Source organism: Ictidomys tridecemlineatus, chromosome 8, assembly GCF_052094955.1.
Source record: "Ictidomys tridecemlineatus isolate mIctTri1 chromosome 8, mIctTri1.hap1, whole genome shotgun sequence".
In the NCBI taxonomy this organism is placed as follows: domain Eukaryota; kingdom Metazoa; phylum Chordata; class Mammalia; order Rodentia; family Sciuridae; genus Ictidomys; species Ictidomys tridecemlineatus.
In genome coordinates, this window is record NC_135484.1 from 66,103,409 (window position 1) to 66,124,860 (window position 21,452).

General features: G+C 30.2%; 1 protein-coding gene across 8 annotated transcripts in view; it reads right to left on the reverse strand.

Moving 5' to 3' along the window:
• Positions 1 to 6,570: 6,570 nt before the first annotated feature.
• The window catches only part of Manea (mannosidase endo-alpha), a 31,527-nt gene continuing 16,645 nt past the window's right edge, over positions 6,571 to 21,452 (reverse strand). For 5 of the 8 annotated variants that reach the window (XM_005338012.5, XM_078019600.1, XM_078019597.1 and 2 more), the window contains 3 exons: positions 20,785 to 20,894; positions 11,332 to 11,408; positions 6,571 to 10,303 (listed from right to left, as the gene is read on the reverse strand). In XM_005338012.5, coding sequence (XP_005338069.2) covers positions 9,652 to 10,303; positions 11,332 to 11,408; positions 20,785 to 20,894 — 839 coding nt within the window. In that variant the 3' untranslated portion in view covers positions 6,571 to 9,651. Of the gene's footprint in view, positions 10,304 to 11,331; positions 11,409 to 12,623; positions 17,945 to 20,784; positions 20,895 to 21,452 lie in introns of those variants that run through there. The other 3 variants (XM_078019601.1, XR_013424999.1, XM_078019598.1) reach the window with 3 other exon arrangements.

A 21,452-nucleotide genomic window follows, 5' to 3' on the forward strand; every position in this document is an offset into this window, starting at 1 on the left:
AAACTTAAAACTTTCTTCAGAATGTGGTATGAATATTACATTCAATAAATAACAACTATGACACCAAACAGTGCTTGATACACATTAGGTACTTTTTAAAAATGTTTATTTCATTTCTTCCTTTACTTTTTGTCCCACATTTCCCCCACTTTCCAATAGAAGTAAATTAAGTGAAGAACAATGGAAAGGATATGACATACAGGGAGTTTTTCATGATGTTATGAAATAAGAAATTGTGTTGGTGCTCCACTTGAAATAAAATATAATTGTCATGATAAATTTGTGGAAGAAGAACCAGGAGGCAAACCTGTTACTTAAGGAAGTAATAATTTAATTAACCTGTTAATTAAGGAATGAAACTGAAATAGGGCATGTCATATTCTTTGTGAAGATATTTGTGCTTTGTTTTCTTAATCATTTGCCGCAGTCCAACTGCAGCAAAATAATGGGGGGATGACTAGCAACTTGTGTACACTGATACAGCAGGAGTGGGAGCCGTTTATTGTAGGACAGGAGGGGTATATATACATTCCACACAGCTTATCTTAATTAACATAAACTAGATATAGCAGTCAACCAATAAGGAATCTCCACACTTAATGGCTCGATGGTGTTACTTCACAAACCACTCCCCCTGGCAAAATGCCAAGCGCCATCTTGACTTGTTTACAGACCCTAACAATCATTAGTAGTCATTTCAAGACTACTAATGAAGGAAAAGAAGCAAAGGAAAAACCTAGATTTCCAACTTCAGAGATCACTTTATGAGGCAATACTGTAACTGTGTAAACTATTTGGAAGATGCCATAGGCCAGGAGAAAGGTGATGGTGTCCTGGATTTGGTCTGAGGTAGAAAATATGGAGAGAATGATAAGTAAAGATTCTTGGGGAAAAGGAAGCTGTATTTAAATTTACATAGGATGTAGGGTATGAGAGTGTGAAATTACAGAGAATTACTCCAAGCTTCTGGTTGCATGATATGATAGATACTGTCATCAACTGAGATAGGGAAAAGGGAATGATGATTGGAAATAAGAATTCTACTACTACTGGGGATAGAACTGTTATTCATGTAGTAAAGATATACAAATTCTACTTCTAGTGGGAATAGAATGGTTGTTCATACAATAAAGATATGTTTTATGAGAACTCGCCAAACATATTTGGAAAGCAAAAGAAATATATTATCATAAGCAAAGTATAAGAATTTTGGCAGTTTTTAATTTTGGCATGTAGTTGTATGTTCTCTGAGTTTTGACTAATGTATATATATAGTCAGATAGCCATTACCTTAGTCAGAATATAGAACAGTTGCTCCACTTTCCAAAGTGGACTATATTATTGCAATAAACCAGCTCTCTCCACAACTTTTGGAAATCTATATAATCTATTTTCTTTCCCTATATTTTACTTTTTTCAGAACTTTATTTAAATTGAGTTATTCAGTATATAATTTTTGAAAGGATGTCTTTCACTTAACATAATACATTTAAAATTCACCCATTTTGTGCACATGTGACTAGTGTGTTACCTTTTATTGCTGGGCTGTATTCCCCTGAATGAATGTAGCAGAGTTCACTTGTCATCCATCCATTGAGAAATATTTATTTTAAGATGTGTATAAAAGCGATAGTTAACATCTGTTGAGCAATACTATGGGTAAAGACTTTTTAGGTTTTTAAAATATGTACTAACATAATTTTCACAACAATGTTACTTAAAAGGCAAAGATTAAGAGTGACAAAATACAGAGTGAATGACAAATGTGAATCTCAAGGTTTTTATGATTTTTTTTTTTATTTGAGGGAGAGGGGTACTGTGGATTAAAGCCAGGACACTTAACCACTGAGCCACATCCCCAGCCCTTTATATTTATTCAATTTTATTTATTTATTTATTTATTAGTTGTAGATGGACACATTACCTTTATCTTATTTGTTTTTATTTTTATATGGTGTTGGGGGATTGAACCTAGTGTCTCACTCATGGTAGGCAAGTGCTCTACTACTGAGCCACAACGCCGGCCCCTCAAATTTATTTTGAGACAGCATCTCACCAAGTTTCTTAGGGCCTTGCTAAATTGATGAAGTTGGCTTTGAACTCCTGATCCTCTTGCCTCAGCCTCCTGAACTGCTGGGATTACAGGCTTGTGCCACTGGGCCTGGCAAGGTTTATGTGACTTTATAAGATTTACTTTTCCCATAACAATTTTATGGTAGTGGTATAGAAATGCATTTTTTTTCTAGATATCAATAACATAAAAAATGATTAATGTTAAATAGCAATCTTAGAAGATATCTAGTCCAATCTCCTCATTTTAAACGTAACAGGTAAATCATAAATAAATATTTTGGCTTCTTTTTCCTAATTTATGAGTTATGGTTAATATTCTGACAATTGAGCAAATGTAAATCCTTTTTCTATACAAAATTGTGACATATATAAGTAATTTCATTTTACTTTATGGAACTTATGTTTGTTTTAATTTCCTTTAACTTTGATCATTTATGAAAAGCATTATGACACAGACTTATCTAATTAATCATAAGGACTCAATAAACATAAAGTTGTAAGACCTAGAAAGACTAAAAAGCATTTTGAAAGCAGAAAGCTAGTGTCTAAGTCAAATAAATCTCATTCATCAGTGTATTCTGGGGCATAAACTCAAGAAATAGGCAATTAATATAAATACTCCATAATTTGTAGGAAATCTGCTTGAAGGATACATGCATGGTTTGTTCACTCGTGTGTGTATGTGAGTGTGTGTGTGTGTTTATGCATTTGATATATGTATCAAATTGGGCTTTGTCGTAAACTTTAGTCATTGCATTCATAAGAAAGAGTATTGTATAATTTTATGATGCTGCTGCTGAAGATACTTCATTATATTACAATATTTTTATAAAAATTCTTATAAGAAATTCTTCTTGAATAACAACAAGTAGCCATACTTGTTGATAAATTTCCTTTTATCTTATAACCATGAACACTGTTCAATATAGATAACTTTTTCATGTTGTCTATTAAAATTTTAGAATTGAATCTGTGACCATTAGCATAGCAATACATGTTGTCATACTCCAGTTTTCATCCAGTACTGGTCTCAATGTGTTTCAATAGGTATATTCCTAATTTTGTGGTGCTTCTAAGATTGTATTTTCATGTTCTGTCCATTCTAATAAATTTCTGATATACTTTTCAAATCAAAATGGATAAGAAAGAAAAGCAGGTAAACTGAGAACTAGAAAGATAAAGATTAAGTAGTAAGTAGGCAAGTAGAGACATGTGGCAAAAAGAACAGAAAGTAGACTGCAAAAGTGGGATTTAGACCGAATGTAGGTATGTTTATCTTTTTCTACCTACTTCTCAGCTTCAAAAATGGAACTATATCTAATAAAAAATGTAAAATAAAAACATGTCAGATCCTTTTCAGGGAGTATAAAATCAAACTAGCTACCCAAAAGTCAAATTAGTACCAATAATAGAGAAAATTAGTTAAGAAATATATACCTGGATTTCTTCTTTGGATGTTTAATTTCTGCTCTTAAAAACTGTTAAGCTCTGGGGTAAGTTATCACAATGCCCCTCATGAACCCAGGAATTGTCTATTATTGTTATATGCTTGAAATTTATCCAATTCATCACAATAAGTAAATAATCTTAAAATCCTGAGTGTAACAAAATACTGAGGACATTTATCATAAAAGTTTTACATTCTTTTGTTTTTGGACGTAACCTTTCCAAACTCATTCTATGATGCTAGTATCACCCTGATACCTAAGCCAGATAAAGTCACATCAAGGAAAGAAATCTTCAGACCAATATCCCTGATGAACATAGATGCAAAAATTCTCAATAAAATTCTGGCAGATTGCATGCATAAACATATTAAAAAGATTGTGCACCATAATCAAGTGGGGTTCATCCCAGGGATGCAAGATTGGTTCAATGTATGGAAATCAATAAATGTAACTCATCAAATCAATAGACTTAAAAGATAAAAATCATACGATCATCTCAATAATTGATTCAGAAAAAGCATTTGATAAAATACAACATCCTTTCATGTTCAGAACACTACAAAAACTAGGGATAATAGGAACATACCTCAACATTGTAAAAGCAATTGATGCTAAGCCCAAGGCCAACATTATTTTAGATGGAGAAAAATTGGAGACATTTCCTCTAAGAACTGGAACAAGACAGGGATGCCCTCTCTTACTACTCCTACTCAGCATAGACCTTGAAACTCTAGCCACAGCAATTAGAAGGAAAAAATTAAAGGGGTACAAATAGGAAAAGAAGGACTCAAACTATCACTATTTGCTGATAACATGATTCTATACTTAGAGGATCCAAAAAAACTCCACCAGAAAACTTCTAAGCTGTAGCCATCCTACATTCAAAAACACTTTTCAATACTTGCCAACGTGTTATAAATAGAACATAATTATATATGGATATAGGTGGACATTCTTTTTTAAAATTCACTCTTTAGGTTTGGGAGGCTGAGGCAAGAGGATTGCAAGTTCAAAGCCAGCCTTAGTAAATTAGCAAGGTCCTAAGCAACTCAAAGAGACCCTGTCTCTAAATAAAATACAAAAATAGGTGCTGAGGATGTGGCTCAGTGATTAAGCACCCCTGGGTTCAACTCCTAGTACCAAAAAAAATCCATTCTTTATTAACTTGTAATATTTACCTCTGGTGGCAAAATACTTAAAATCATTTCTACAGAATCTCAATACCTGTATTCTAATTAGAAGAAAAATGCCTAAAATCTTTTTAAGGATGAATCAAGGAAAAATAAACATGAAATGAGAAAATAGTTCTACATTAACAGAATATTTTATTTGGGAATTAAATTATGACTTTGATTACAAAGAAATAAAACTTATGTAGAAAGGTAAAAGGAGAATTTGGGTTTAGCAACTGTCTATATAATCATTGTCACTAAATATTTTTTGTAAAATATTTAAAAAGATGAGAGAGTAATGTTCAATCATTTAATTGAATAAATATTACAACAAAGGCATTTTTAAAGAATTTTGCAATCATATTTGCAGTTGGCTTTTTACAGCTCCATTTTATGTTTGTGTATATGTATTTACTTTGTTTTTTGTGGTACTGGGATGGAACCTATCAGCTTGCACATGCTAGAAAAGTGCTCAACCACTGAGTTACATTTTCAACCATTTTTAAAATTTTTTGAGATAGGGTCTCACTAAATTTCTCAGGCTGGCCTGGAAATTGCAGTCCTCCTGCCTAGCTTCCTGAGTACGTGGGACAGGCATGTGTGATCATGCTCACATTTAGGCAGCTCCATTATACTATTAATAACTTAATATTCTGGAATGTGGTTATTATAAATTTGGGGAATCAAGGTATAATATATAGGCCACATGTGGTGACTCATCCTTGTAATTCCAGCTACCATCTCAATATAAAATTTAAAAAGAGACATAGCATAGTGATAGAGCTCATTATGCATGAAACACTCGGTTCCATTTGTAGTACTGAAAAAAGAAAGATTTATAGAAGAGCCACATTCAATAAATACAAATTTAGTATGTACAAACAACATATTTTTTATATAAACTTGACTAAAAGATGAATGAGTATCTATAAATAATGAAGGCAAAGTAGTACCTCAATTCTGAAGGAAAAAAACACTGCCCTAAACTGACAATTCAGCTTTTAAGTAGCTATATAACAAAGGAATGATAAATTTAATTTGGAGTACATAGTTTTTTTTTTAAAAAAGGAATGCTCTGTACCATAAGCTCTTTTGCATGTGACTGGGTCCATTTATCATTTGGAAATGGTATATATTTATGTGAATAAATAAAATTTTGCTGGTCTTTAAGAAAATATTGTTTTTGGCACTGTAGTATGAGAGTGTTTGACTTTAATTCAAAATTTTCCATTTACCCTACTTTTATTCAACACAGTACAAGATATCGTAGCCAGAGCAATCAGAAATGAGAAATCAATAGATATCCATATCAAAAAGGAGAAAGTCAAATTGTCATTGTTTCTAGATGACTTAATCTTAAATATAGTAAACGCTGAAGATTCCACACACAAAAAAGCATTTAAAATAATTTTTAAAATTCTTCAAAGTTGCAGAGTACAATATTAACATACAGATTCAGTAGTGTTTCTGTATTCATCAATAGCAAGTTACCAGAAAAAGAAATCAAGAAAGCTATCTGATTTAAAATTGCTACAAAATTTTGATATAAATAAAGATTGTTTCTATAGGCATTGTAGAGTTTTGGAAGAGTCATTATGCCTACTTAATAACTGATCACTCTAAAAAAGCACATGGTGATGAATTGGTAGATTCTCTGGTGACTTTGCTGTTTTATGAGATAAGTTTTCCAATAAATGTTAGAGTTAATACATGATTTTACCTGAAGCAGGAAAAAAAGTGGAAAAACATCTTCCAAAATTAAAAAGAAAATCTTTGTATGTAAATATGTGAATGGTGACAATACCACCTATCATCTATTAATAAGAAATCAAAACATTTCATAAATAAAAATGAATACATTTTAATATACAATAAAATATTTTCATGTATGCTTTTATTAGGTGAAAATTATCTATTCCATATAAGAAAATAGTTGTTTCTCAAATCATACCATCTTAAACAAAAAAGTAACACACAACTCAGATAAACATTAATAACAGCAGTTTTTGACAACATTAGTCCTTAAAAGGGGCAATAAAATATTTGGTGTCTATATAATCAAACTAAGTGACTAAATCATAAAAAACAATATCTTATAAAAGAACCCTTTATGATTCATGTATTACATATATCACTTTGTATTTTAAAGGTTATTTTAGCTTATCAAATTTGAACACATAGTTTTTAAAACAAGAAATCAATTCTTTGCTTTTATTTATTGGGATCATTATAATCTGAATTCTATTAAAATCAAATGACAAAGGGAATTGTAATGGATACCTGAAGAAGATTATGAAAGCATTCATCCTTAAGAACTAACAAAATTATTAGAAACAATTTAAAATACAGTCACCCCTTGGCATCTATGGGGAATTAATTGCAGGACCCCCAATGAATAGCAAATCTGTGAATGCTGGAGTCCCTAATATAAAAAGTTATATAGTATTTGCATATAACCTACACACTTACTTCTGTGTATTTTAAAGCATTTCTTGGTTATTTATAATACCTAATACAATGTAAATGGTATGCCAATAATTGGTAGATTATTCAGGGGATAATAATAAGAAAAAATTTATATATTCACTACATATGCAACTCTTTTCCCTGAATATTTTCAACCAACAGATGGATGAATCTGCAGATGTGAAACCCATGGATACAGATTCAGATAAGTATAAATGAGCCATTATGAAAAAAATACTTCAACAGTTTTTGGCATTGAGAATAACTTTTACAATGAAGACAGAATATATTTTACTATATTTTGAAATCTAACTGCTACTCTCTGGTTGGAGAAAGGTGTTGGGAAATCACAACAAAGCATAGAGGTATCCCAACAAAGCATAGAGGTAAAGCATTAATTATCTATGTCTGCAGTGGGAAGAAGGTATTTAGAGTGGTGGTATCCCTTTTGGGAATGTGTTGATCATATTTTTACATATGTTCTCTTAATCTCAACTATTTAACAAAGTTTATATTTTTTTGTCATGGAGGCTTCAAAGATACAATGTAAGAAATGGAGAAATTTCCTCTGTAACAGCTATTTCTCCAAAAAATTTTAATAAAACATGGTATATTATAAAAGATTAATATATATGTTATAATTTACCTTTATTATAATATATAGTGGTTAACTGGATATGAAGGAAAAAAAGTCAACAGGTTACATTTGTATGACTATCGCTCTGAAGATGCTTGCTTGTATCAAAATATCATTATAGTGATTCATTCTTATAATTCTTATAATTTCCTCAGAGAATCTAATTTTCTGTGGCCTGATTATTCTCTGGGAAATAACAACTTTTAAGTTATAAATAAATTTAACATTAATGATGCATTTTCTCAGAAATATGAAATTTTACTTCAAAAAATCTTTTTATTTGAAGGATTATTTTATTATAAATTCCAGTATTAATTTGTTTCTGAATATTTTTATACTCAGAAGATTCATATGCAAAATTTGTTAGCATTTCCCTATTTCTTCTTTGTAGAATTAAATATGTAACAAGTAACATTTATATAAAAGAATATATATTAGATTTTCATTGTATGTAGTTACAAATATTAAGTAGAATACTAGAGTGCATTGTATTATTCTTTTGTTTTTAAAGTTAAAAAGATCACCTGTTAGCACATAGCAATCAATTTGTCACAATCTGACACTTACTAATCATAAGTATGTTAACCTGACAGATACCACAAGACAAATACCATAATAATATTTTTCAATTGGAATATCAGTATGTACAAGAATTCAAAGTATTGTATTTTTCAGAGATTACTTTAAATATGAAAGAATTTTTGTTTCTTTTACATCTAAAGTAATATGTAACTGGATCCAGTATGCATGCTTATAATCCCAAGGATTCTGAGACTGAGGCAAGAGGATTAAAAATTAGAGGACTAAGGCAAGAGGATTGTAATTTGGACCCTGTCTTAAAAAAAAAAAAAAAAGAATAGGGATTGGATAGGGGCAGGTGTGTAGCTCAGTAGTAGAATACCACTGAGTTCTATTGTCTATGATAAAAAACAATTTAAAATATTAAAAACAATCCAATAATAGTATTAACTTTTGCTTTCTTAGTTAACAGTTGGTCTCTAACATAAAATTTTGAGACATGAATAATAAACAGTAACTAAAGATTGGCAAAGAATCCCAAAAATAATACTTGGGGCACTATATCTTGATCACAATCAGGAAAGGAATGCTTTCCTAATAATCGAGAGGCAACCACTTACTTTTATAAAGTATTTCCCACAGTTTCTAATATCTGGGATGCAGCATAAGAAACACTCATAAGATGCAAAACACCAAGCAAGCTACAAGTAATCAGAGACCTTAAAATGGTGATACAGATTGTGCTGTGGAAAAGAAATCTTACAAACACAATATGGTTCACAGTAAGCCTTAAGATCTTATAAAAAAAAAAAAACAAGACTATTATTTACAGCAATTTTAAGTTCACAGGAAAATTGTAAGAGTGATTATTATACTTAAACATTTCATCACTATGGGAAAGTTGTCCAGAGTCTGAATATTAATACAATAAAGTTGATTGAATCATGGTCAAAATTAGAAATGAAATACATACACCATGTTTTTGTTTGTTTTTCTTTAGACACATTGAATGCACAGGAGGCAAGCAGGAATTTACCTTGTGCTAACTGATTTCTATAACACAAGCATTTATCTAATGTGAAAAAAATTGCCATCAAATTAGAACTTCAATTTAAGCCAGACATGTAATAAATAATGCCACAGGAATGTTATTTACACAATTTCTGTTACATATTTACTCAGTGCAGTATGTTAATAAGTGGCAATGATAATACTCTTTTAAAAAGGTAAAAATTATAACAGCAAAAATGCATATTGATTTTTACAGTTTTTTTCATAATTCAAAACTAAAGTCATTTATTGAAATGAGGTGCTTCTTATAATTATTAAACCTTAATCAATGTTGCTGTTGATCTGATGTGTAAGTTGTTCTATCCTTACTGTATTTTTCAGACCACTTGCGAGTTAGTTCCAGATAAAGACTTGGTTTATGAGGCCGATAATCCAGGTAAACTGTATTACTGGTTCTTTTGGGTATAGCTTTTTCAATTTGAGTTCCTTCATGCCACTCATTAAAAGAGGTGATAGAAATTAAACTGGGGTGTGTCTGAAGAGCAGCACTAAGCGAAACTTCATAATACTTCCCATTGATTCGGTTCCGAGTGTTTTGAGAGTTCCAGGGACGAATGCTGGTATCTATGTATCCTGGGCCCACACTTGGAATAAATATTAAATTGTATTTATCACAAAAGTATTTTAGGTTGGCCCAATTCTGATGTGATGAACCATAAGTAAATCCATTTGTGGCAAAATATGTGTAAATTCCATCAAAGCCACTTTTAAGAATGTCATATTTATGTTTTTCTTCTACGAGAAGTGCAATAAATAATCCATCATAAGGAGAATTGCGAACACTCTGAGACCCTGACGTGGTTAACAGATTGGCCCATTTTTCAGGTTTTGTGATATAGGAATCATAGACATAAAACATAGGAAGAGCATTTCCAGTCTTTGTCTTATACCTATAAAAGGCTGGGTGATTTCCATACCTAGAACACAAACATATTTAAAAGAAAATTAATATTCATGATTTGTTTGACATAGAAAAAACTGGTAATGTATCAAAAATGAGGGTAATCAGTACAGTTTAAGTACACCCTTGTTCTTCAGGGAGTTAGTCATAAAAATATAATTAAAATGCATTTTTATTTTTAAACATTAAAATACTGGACATATTATCAAACAAGATATTACTTTACTAAACACTATATTAAGTACACTGAGGTTTACGAATGGTGACAAATGCCATAAAAAGCCCATTATTTTCTACAGGAAAATCATAAACTGATTATTTTATATCAGTAATAAGCATTCCTTAGTTGTTGACAAGTGTCTTTTGTAAGAGTATGGCATCTGTCAAAGATTACTATTGGTAAATCCTTTAAAAAATGAAACTATTTTAATAAATTCTTTCCTGTTAATGATACTAGATAGAAATCAAAATTAGGTAAGTGTCCATTGGTATAAGTAACATTATCTAAACCTTTTTTAAAAGATAAAACTATATTTAATGATTTTTAAAATATAAACTTAAAAATCAATGACAGAAATCATCTTATAAATGTAAAACAATGAAATCAACAATCTTTATTTTTGCAAAAGTAATTTGTAAAAAATGTCAGAAATGGTTGGGCATTCTAGGTCACACCTGTAAACCCAGTGGCTTGGGAGGCTGAGACAGGAGGTTCACAAGTTCAAAGCCAGCTTTAGCAAAAGCGAGGCACTAAGCAAATCAGTGAGACCCTATTTCTAAATAAAATACAAAATAGGGCTGGGGATGTGGCTCATGGTTGTCAAGCACCCCTGAGTTCATTCCCTGGCAACAATGAGAACAAAAAATCAGAAATATTCCTCAAAAAGTTTGAGACGTTTATTGTGAATATACTCTAAATTAATTTTATTAAAATTCAAAGTTCATACACCATTCAAATCTCTCAAGTATAATTTAAATGTGACCTTCTTATAATAACTATCACAGGATAATACAACAGTAATTATATACATTGAAGAAACTCACTTGTCTATAATGTACTTGACATTTTTGTACATGTTTTCATCATCTCGATTGCTATATGGTTCTATGTGAAAAGTAACCTAAAAAAAGAAAATAAAATCAATTACAGAAAAAAAATTATATAAGGTAAAAATAAAAATGAATTATATTTTATATATTTTTAAAAGTGACTGATTCAATAACCTTATCTTAAGGTCAATTTTTTGTACTTAGAAGATACCAAAGAATTCTTAGTAATAAGGGTTTCTTCTGCTAATCAATATGTGAAACTCTATATTTATTACTTCAGTTAACCTTCAGAGTTCCATAAAGTAGTTACTATCTCCATTTTCTAAATGAGGGAATTTAAAGTTAATATAGGTTCAGTAATATTCACAATTTGTTTGACATAGAAAAAAATGTTAATGTATCAAAAATGAAGGTAATCAAGTACAGTTTAAGTACACAAAAGTTCTTCTGGGAGTTAGTCATAAAAATATAATTAAAATGCATTTTTATTTTTAAACATTAAAATACTGGACATATTATCAAATAAGATATTACATTACTAAACAATATATTAAGTACACTGAGGTTTATGAATGGTGACAAATGCCATAAAAAGCCCATTATTTTCTACAGGGAAATCATAAACTGATCTTTTTTATATCAGTAATAAGAATTCCTTTGTTGTTGACAAGTGTCAAAGTGTAGGAATGTTATTGATACAATTTCTGTTACATATTTACTCCCCAGGGTCATCCAGTTTGTAGAGGGCAATATAGGTAATCTGAATTCAGAACTGAATTTAGTGTGCAAATACTTTATGAAACACGTCAAACACTGTACAATACTTTATTAAAATATCTTATCATAAAATGTATAACATATATCTTTACATCGTACATGAAATATATAGGCACACACTCAATATTAAGATACATATTTTTAAATGTTTTTCCTAGTGGATTACAGTTATTCATGAAAGTGGGGCTCATGCATATAGAATATAATTATCTCTACTTCAGTCCCAAGTACTCCCTCTTCCCTTTCCTACTCTCTTCCTGTTCACATTCCTCTACTCTTTGGTCTGCCTTCTATTTCCTTATAGGGTTTTTTTTTGTTGTTGTTGTTGTTTTAAATTCGTGTTTGATAGATATACACAAAGATGAAATTCACTATATTTGCATGTGTGTGTGTGTGTATGTATATGTATGTGTTTGTGTGTGTGTGTATATATCATATTTTCACTAAACTCACTCCACTGTTCCTCCCTTTTTCCACTGCCCATCCCTTCTCTACTCTGTTGATCTGTATTTTTCCTTAGTTTGTCTACTTTCTGAATATTAGATAAAACATTTGACTCTTAATTTTCTGATTCTGGCTTATTTCACTTAGCATGATAGTCTCCAGCTCCATCCATTTACCAGCAAATGCCACTATTGTGGGCTGGTTCCACAACTTGGATATTGTGAATTGTGCTGCTATAAATACTGATATGCCTGTATCAATATAATTTATGCTGATTTCATTCTTCAGGATAAATACCAAGGCATGGGATAAGTAGGTCATATAGCAGTTCCACTCCTACTATTCTCTTTTGAGGAAACTTCATGCTGCTTCTCACAGTGGTTGTAGTAATTTGCAAATCCACTAACAATGTATAACTTTTTTCTCATATTCATGCTAGCATTCATTATTATATTCTTAATGACTGTCATTCTAACTGGAGTGAGATAACATCCCAATGTAGTTCTGATTTGCATTTCCCTATTAGGAATGTTGAACATTTTATCATTGATTTGTTGGTCATTTATATTGCTTCTTTTGAGAAGTTACTGTTTAGTTCTTTTGTCCATTTATTGATTGGGTTATTTTATTTTTTGGAGTTGTTTTTTTGAGTCCTTCGTATATTCTGGGTATTATTCCTCTGACAGAGGAGAAACTGGCAAAGATTTTCTCCCATTCTGTAGTCTCTCTTTTCATGCTCATTTCCCTTGCCATGAAGCAGCTTTTTAAATTTGATGATGTCTCATTTACTAATCTTACTTCTAGAACTTTACTTCAGGGGTCTTGTTAAGGAAGTTAGTAACAATATATTAGAGTGTTGACCCTATGTTTTTTTCCAGCAGTTGCAAAGTACTTGGTCTAATTTCTAGATCTTTGATCTATTTTGAGTTGATTTTTATGCTGGGTAAGATAGGGATATAGTTTCATTCTTATATATATAAACATCCAATTTTCCAGCCATTTTTAAAAAATGATATTTCCCAAACATATATCTTTGGCACCTCTGTTAAGTATCTCATGCTGAATCCATGTAGATTTGACTGTCTTCTCTTGTAGTCCAATGGTATTCCTATCAGTTTTTATGCTGATACCATACTATTTTTGTTACTATAGCTCTATAGTATAATTTGTGATTAGGTACTGTGATGTTTCCACCATTACTCTTCTTGCTCAGGATTACTTTGGCTATTCTGATTCTTATTCTTCCAAATGATTTTTTTTTGTGAAGAATGTTATTGTATTTTGATGGGCATTGTATTGAATCTGCATTGCTTTTGATAGTATAGCCATTTTGACAATATTAATTCTGTCAAGAACATGTGAGGTCATTCTATCTTCTAAGGTCTTCTTTAATTTCATTCTCTGGTGTTCTACAGTTGTCATTGTAGAGGTCTTTTACCTCTTTGGTTACATTTATTCCCAAGGATTTCTTTCTTTAGGTTATTGCGATTGGGATAATTTACCTGATTTCTCTCTCAGATTAATTATTGGATATTTAAGCATTAGAATATATCAAATTGGCAGGAAATAAAACTCATGTCTCTATAATAATATTGAATGTAAATGATCTAAACTCTCTAGTCAAAAGATACATACAGGAAGAAAGCATTAAAAAATAAGACACAAACATATGTTGTTTATAAGAGACTTAATTTTCAGGCAAAGACATAAACAGATTAAAGATGAAAAAGGATACACCATGGAAATGGAGAACAAGCACAAGAAGGGGTAGCTACTCTTAGACAATGTAGATACCAAGTTAAAATTAGTTAGAAGAGACAAAGAAGGTCAATGCATACCAGATAAGAGAATCATTCAACAATGAGATATAATAATTGTAAATAATTATGGCTCAAGTATTTATGCACCTATGTACACAAAACAAACCCTTTTCAATATAAAGAAATAAAGAGACCACTATACAATAATACTGGGTGATTTCAACACACCCCTCTCACCAGACATAAATTAAGACACATTAGAACTAAAAAATACTGTTAATCAAATGGACCTCACAAACATCTATAGAATATTTCAGCTGTAACAACTGAATTACTTTTTTCTCCATGGCACATGGAATTTTCTCTAAACTAGATCATATTTTTGGACAGAAAACAAATCTTAACAAACAAACAACAAAAACACAGAGATTAATCCTTGTATTCTAACAGATCATAATGAATGGAATTAGAAATCAATAAGAAGATAAAGAAGAAGAAATCATTTTAACACTTGTAGATTAAATAAAATGCTTTTGAAGGAGGAATGGGTTTTAGAAGAGACCTAAGGAGAAATGAAAAGATTCTTGGCAATGAATTAGATCAAAAAGAACATAACAAAATATCTCGGGCAGTACGAAGGCAATTCTAAGAGGAAAGTTTATAGCATTCAATTCCTACATTAAAAAAAAAAAAATCAGAAAGCTCCAAAATAAATAATCTAATGTTACACTTCAAATCCCTAGGAAAAGAAGAACAAACTAATTTCAAAATCAGTAGAATACAGGAAATAATTAAATAATTAAGATCAGAGATGAAATTGAGAGTAAAAAATAAATATAATAGATCAAAGAAATACAGAATTATTTTAAATGATAAGACTGATATCTTTCTTTAAATGTCCAATTAACCTGTACTATTATAACAAATTACTGACAAAGTAATATCTAATAGTGATATAGAACAATAACTTTCATAGTGCTTATGCTGTTTATATCTTAAGTCTCTATAATAATAGAAAGCAGTAATTAAAATTCTTTTGGCTGGGGATGTGGCTCAAGCGGTAATGCACTCGCCTGGCATGAGCGGGACACTGGGTTCGATCCTCAGAACCACATAAAATAAAATAAAGATGTTGTTTCCACTGAAAACTGAAAAATAAATATTAAAAAATTCTCTCTCTCTCTCTTTAAAAGAAAATGCTTTTAAATGTACTGTGAAGAGATTTAAATTTTCTACCCCAAAACGATTATACATAAATCTAGAAAATCTGACTATGACTAATAAAATTATCTTGTAGGCCACTTCAAATTATAAGGTAAACAATACAGATGATGACTTCCCATAAATTACAATCAATTTAATATTTTAAAAGAAAAAATATAACAATTTTCACGTTTATCCCTAATTTTACTTATTTATCAACAGCAATTAAAAAATTTATCATTTCTCACTCAAAAAAAAAAAACTGGTTCACCACTGATATATTATTCTTCATGATGTAGGATAGGGAGGATATTGTGAGTAGAAACAATCCTACTCTGATTTTTATATTCTTTTCAAAATCAGCTTACTGAATTACAAGTGCTAAAGCCCCTGTTCTAGCAAATATTTAGGGAAGATCCAGCTGTTTTGGAGACTGAATCTAATAACAGAATGGAGCACAGTCCCTTTATTTAAATGGGGAGGAAGGCCAATGGGATTAAGAGTGAAGAACTTCCTGAGGAAAAACATGGCAAAGACAACTTGGTTGGGGCTTAGCAGGTTGAGCTCACTCCTACTGCCAGACAGCTGCATTTGAACCTAGGGCTGTCTGAGCTAATGGACATGGTGTCGCATAATCTTAGCAGTCTCAAATTGGGGGAATTTCACACAAGAGTTCTCAGAAAAGCAACCCACCTGCCTTGAGATGGCTCAAACAAACTCATAATTCATTCACAGCCCCCAACACATTTTAAAAACCACATGAAAGTATAAAAACAGTTTCTTGAGCTCTCATTTCCTAGGACTATTTCAGGGACTGATCAGAAGAGTGGCCCTTGAATTTTGTTTTGTAGAAGTGACATCAATAACTTATCCAGTCTCAGAGATGGTATCAGAGCCTGGGGCTCGCCTATTTGCAGATTTCAGATAGCAATGAAAACTCACTAAATGGCACTGAGAGACACAGCAGTTGACAACTCTTCCTAGTCAGCTTATTTGAGAGATGCTATCCTGAGTTTCAGGACTTTAAATTCAAGAGGAAGCAGCTTTATGAAAAAGTATACAATAAAATGTGTGCCTATTTAGCTATTTCTGTCTCCCTAGAGTTTCACTTCTGTTCCCTAGTAACTACTGAATTTTTAAATTGCAAAAAGAAAATTAAAACAAAACTAATTTTTCATATATTTATTTTGAAAAAAAATTGACTGTGATTCAAATAATCTTTTACACAATTCAATGACAAGTTTTGGACAAACCAGTCTATGCTCAATTAGGGTATATGAACTCTAAGAAGTTAGAGACCAGGTTAAAAAAAACCTCAACAAATTAGTAATGTGAAAACTCAAAGTAAAGGGTTCCTTGTTAAAAGCCACTCCACTGCACATTTTCATTAAGATTTGCAAACACACTGAACTTAACAAGAATAAACTGAACGACATATGAGCAACCTGAAGAAAAAGTAAGAAGTATCAGACATGAAATATTACGGCCCAAATACAAAGAACAGAATAGATGATATAAAAAAAGAAAGAAAAAGGAGGAAAAAATGGTATCATGAGCACAAGAGCAAGAATAAGCATTAGTTTTATATTGAATTTAAGTGCTTCTTAAATTACATTATCAGGTTACCACATGACATGACTTGTGCCTTTTTTGTATTGTTTCATTGAATTCTTTCTCTATACTTAGGCAAATGTCATGCTCTTTAATTCCTGCCATTTTATAATACATTTTGTTATCTGGAAGATAATTTTCCTTCATTTACCATTCTTTAAAAGTCTTACTTGAATCAAAGATATTTATAAACTTTTATAATTTCTCATCAAATTCATGATTATTTATTTATGCATATTCTATATTTCCCTCAATAAAGTACTGAAGTTTTTTTGTATATCTACTTATTTTATCTTCAATGTAAATTTTTCAATTTTCTTCCATAATTTAGGAATCCTATTGAATTGTACACTTTTTGGCACCAGCCACCTTACTGAAATAATTATTATTTAAAACAATTTTTTTAAGATTTGTTCTTTTTATATACACATGATAGTAGAGTATATTTTGACTTATTATACATACATGGAGTAAAACTTATTCTAATTAGGATCCCATTCTTGTGGCTATATATAATTTGGAGTTTTACTGGTAGTGTATTAATATACAAACAGAAAAATTATGTTTGATTCTGTCTTTCATATTCCCATCCTCCTCCCTTCCCTTCATTCCCCTTTTTCCTAATCCAATGAACTTCTATTCTACCCTCTTCCCTGTTATTGTGTGTTAGCATCTGCATTTCAGAGAGAATATTCAGGCCTTGTCTTTTGGGGATTGGCTTATTTCTTGAAGCATGATAGACTCCGGTTCCATTCCATTACCAGGAAATGCTATAATTTCATTCTTCTTTGTGGCTGAATAATATAACATTCCTGTGTGTGTATAAAATATATATATATATACTTAAATATATATATGTAAGTATATATGGGGTTACATGAAATTCATATAATATATATATATATATATATATATATATATATATATATATATATATATATATATATATCCTTATCTTTACCCATTCATCTGTTGAAGGACACCTAGGTCAGTTAAAGTATTTCTAATAGAGTCTAGGTAATTTTCATGATGCTACTCTTTTCCTATCGGTAAAATTATTGATATCAGTTATTAAAGATATCCTTTGCCAAGTTAAAGAATTTTGCTTATTGAGAATTTTATAGACCATTATTATCAAGGAATTATTGCCTTGAATTTACAGTATCCATTAAGATGATCCTGTTTTATCTTCTTTAAATAGTCAATGAAATTTTATTTAATAACACTTATAGATTTCTTATTCTGTGTCAGATACTAACCTCAGGGATTTTACATGTATTACCTTATGAATTCTTCTTAACACTCAATAAGGTAGGTTCTATAAATATTTCTTCTTAGGAGATGAAGGAACTAAGACACAAGAGTTGTATATAAATCTAAAGCCAGGTTTGAATACAGATTTGAAATTGGATTTCATATACTTGGAACTATTCTTAGATCACACTAATATATTAAACACTTTCACCCAAATTTTCTTTAGGAATTTTTATTAGATCAATCTGGAAGTCTCTTTTTTGTACTATTTTTTGTTAAGTTCTGAAAAAGGATTGTGTAAACTTTATAGAATAAATTAGAAAGTTTTCTGAGATTGCATCCCAAAGGTAGCCCACATTGACCCTCATCTCCTGGTATTTACAACCTTTGTAATCTTTCCCATATTATGACAGAACTAGTTTATAAATATACAAACAAATAGTAAAGGGCAAAAGTGATAATACATCATTTCCAAACTTAGATCAATGACAACAACAACAAAGAGTGTAACTTCTTTATTGTACCCTCTTTCTGTCAAATCATTCAATGTATTCTGGAGAATCCAGATGCCATGTCTTAAAGTGACTCTAGTAGTCTTGTGAAGAGGTGTACGAAGAGGAAAACTTAAAACTCCTCGTACTTCAGCTGGAAGGAACTGACTGTTGTCAACTACTATAAGAGAAAGTTTATAAGTGGATGCTCCAGTCTCCACTGATAATAACACCAATCAACAACTGGCCTGTAACCTCCTTGTGAGTTCCTGAACTGAACAACCTAGTTAACACACTTTTGGATTCTTCACCCTTAGAAAATGTGAGAGATAATAAATGTGTATTGCTTTAAGCTACCCAGGGGCAATTTTTTATGCATAAATAGTATACTTTACAATATCAATATTTCAATATCCAAAGAATCAATAACTAATAAGAAAATCTAGTGCTTTGGGGAAGACATTTATTTAACTAACTTTTAGATTATTTAATAGGAAAATTAATTTAGAATTTTTTAAACCTCTAAATTTAAAAATCAAAAAAAAAAAAAGAAGACAAAACCTTGGGCATTTTCCAAAAACATCAATTTCTTCTGAATTTCAAAAATTCCAATATATAATTTAAAACTTTCATTTATATCTATAAATATATTACCTTCTAATTTTTGATATTGTTTTCTCCATTTTTTAAAATTAATTTTTCAACTCACAAGTGGTTCACCTATTCCCTCTCTCCCCAACATGGAAACAATTATAATGAATCTATGTAGCATACTGATTTTAAAGATTTGGATCTTATTTAATTAGTATTATTATTTTAAGAAGGTCTCCTTATGTTGCCCAGGCTGGCCTTGAACTTCCAATCCTCGTATTTCATCCTGCTGAATAGCTAAAATTATAGGAGTGTGCCATAATTCAGTTTTGATTAATTTTTCATATCATCATTATTGTTATTTCTTCTATTTAATTTTATTATCCATGTCCCATTGATATTGATCATAAAATAATCTTTATTATCTATTTTATAACATCTTCAATGAAAGTTTGATTTTTTGTTTACAGCAGGTACTATTTAAATTTTATACAATTTTGTGTTTTTAAAATAGTTTTACTTTAATCAACTTTATATTGAAAGTGGTTAGAAAATATAGATTCTATGACTATAATTTTGTGAATATTATAATTAATGTTGCTACCAATACACAAATTAATTATACTTGAATTTTAAAATAATGCTTACTTTCTTGTTATTCAGTAAAAAATTTCCTCTTGTAATTTCTATTTAAATCCCTTTAATCAACACTCATTCTTGTTTCCATAACTAATTAATTTCTAAAATAAGTAATATCCTACCTTGTGAAAAACTTTCCCTCGTTTGGATATACCTTAATATTTGAGTAGAATATATTTACACTAACAGCTGTCTTCCAACTTTCACCTGTTCTAAATGTATACAGGATTGTGTGTTTATGCATAATAAACAGACCTTAAGAAAAAATCAGATTTGGGAAAATATTTGAGCAGTAATTTATTTTATAACTACTTTATAAAGATGTAAAGTCATATGATTAATAATACTTTTTTTAGATTTTTGACATCTATAACCTATAAATTATCTACAATTTCTGCATTATCTTTAACAAAGAATCTTTCTGTCCTCTTTCTGCTAAAATAAACAAAGATTTACATAAAACATGACTAGAAAATTAGCAAGGGATTTTTAAATTATTATAATTTGGACAATGTTGAAACTGAAATAGAAATTTTTTTATGAAGCAGTAATATTTTAAAAGATCCTCAATCATTACTTTCATGCATATTAAGTTCTTAATTATCACTCCAAAAATTGCTTTACTATCTTCTTGTACAAAAGTTAACTTACATATATCTTGAAAATAAATTAAATACCTTCAGATTATATTTATGAGCTTTATCCAAAATAGTTGGTACCAAGTTATCAGTAGCTTCTCCATTCTCATCACTTGAATCAGGTGGGTACCAAGATAGAGCTAGTACACCTAATAGAAAAAAAGGAGGAGGGAAAAAAAAACAAAACGGGAAACAAGATGATTGCAAGTAGTCTAAAAAAGGCAAAATAAGTTTCAAATAGTTAACAGTATGAAAGGATAATTAATAATAAAAAAGAAACATATTCAAAAGAGCTTATTACTTTCTTCAGGCCACATAATATGTTAGTTTGTTTAGCCAATATTTATGAACTCTTTATCAACAAATTCTTTTTAATATCAATGTTTTTAATTAATACACTTTTATTTTCACAATAAGTTTAAGTTTTACAGGAAAATAAAACAAAAAGTACAAAGTGCTCATATATACCTGCTACCAGCCTTCAATATCCCCTTCCCAGTTTTCCTACTTAGCATCTTACATTATTGTGATACATTTGTAATAACTAATAAACTAATACTGACACATCATTTTTAACAAAACACCATAGTTTATATTAGTATTCACTGTTTGTACAATTCTATGCATCTTGAACAAATGTATAATGTCACATGCTCACCATTATAGTATCAGACAAATTAATTTTACTATAAATCTCCTGTACTCCG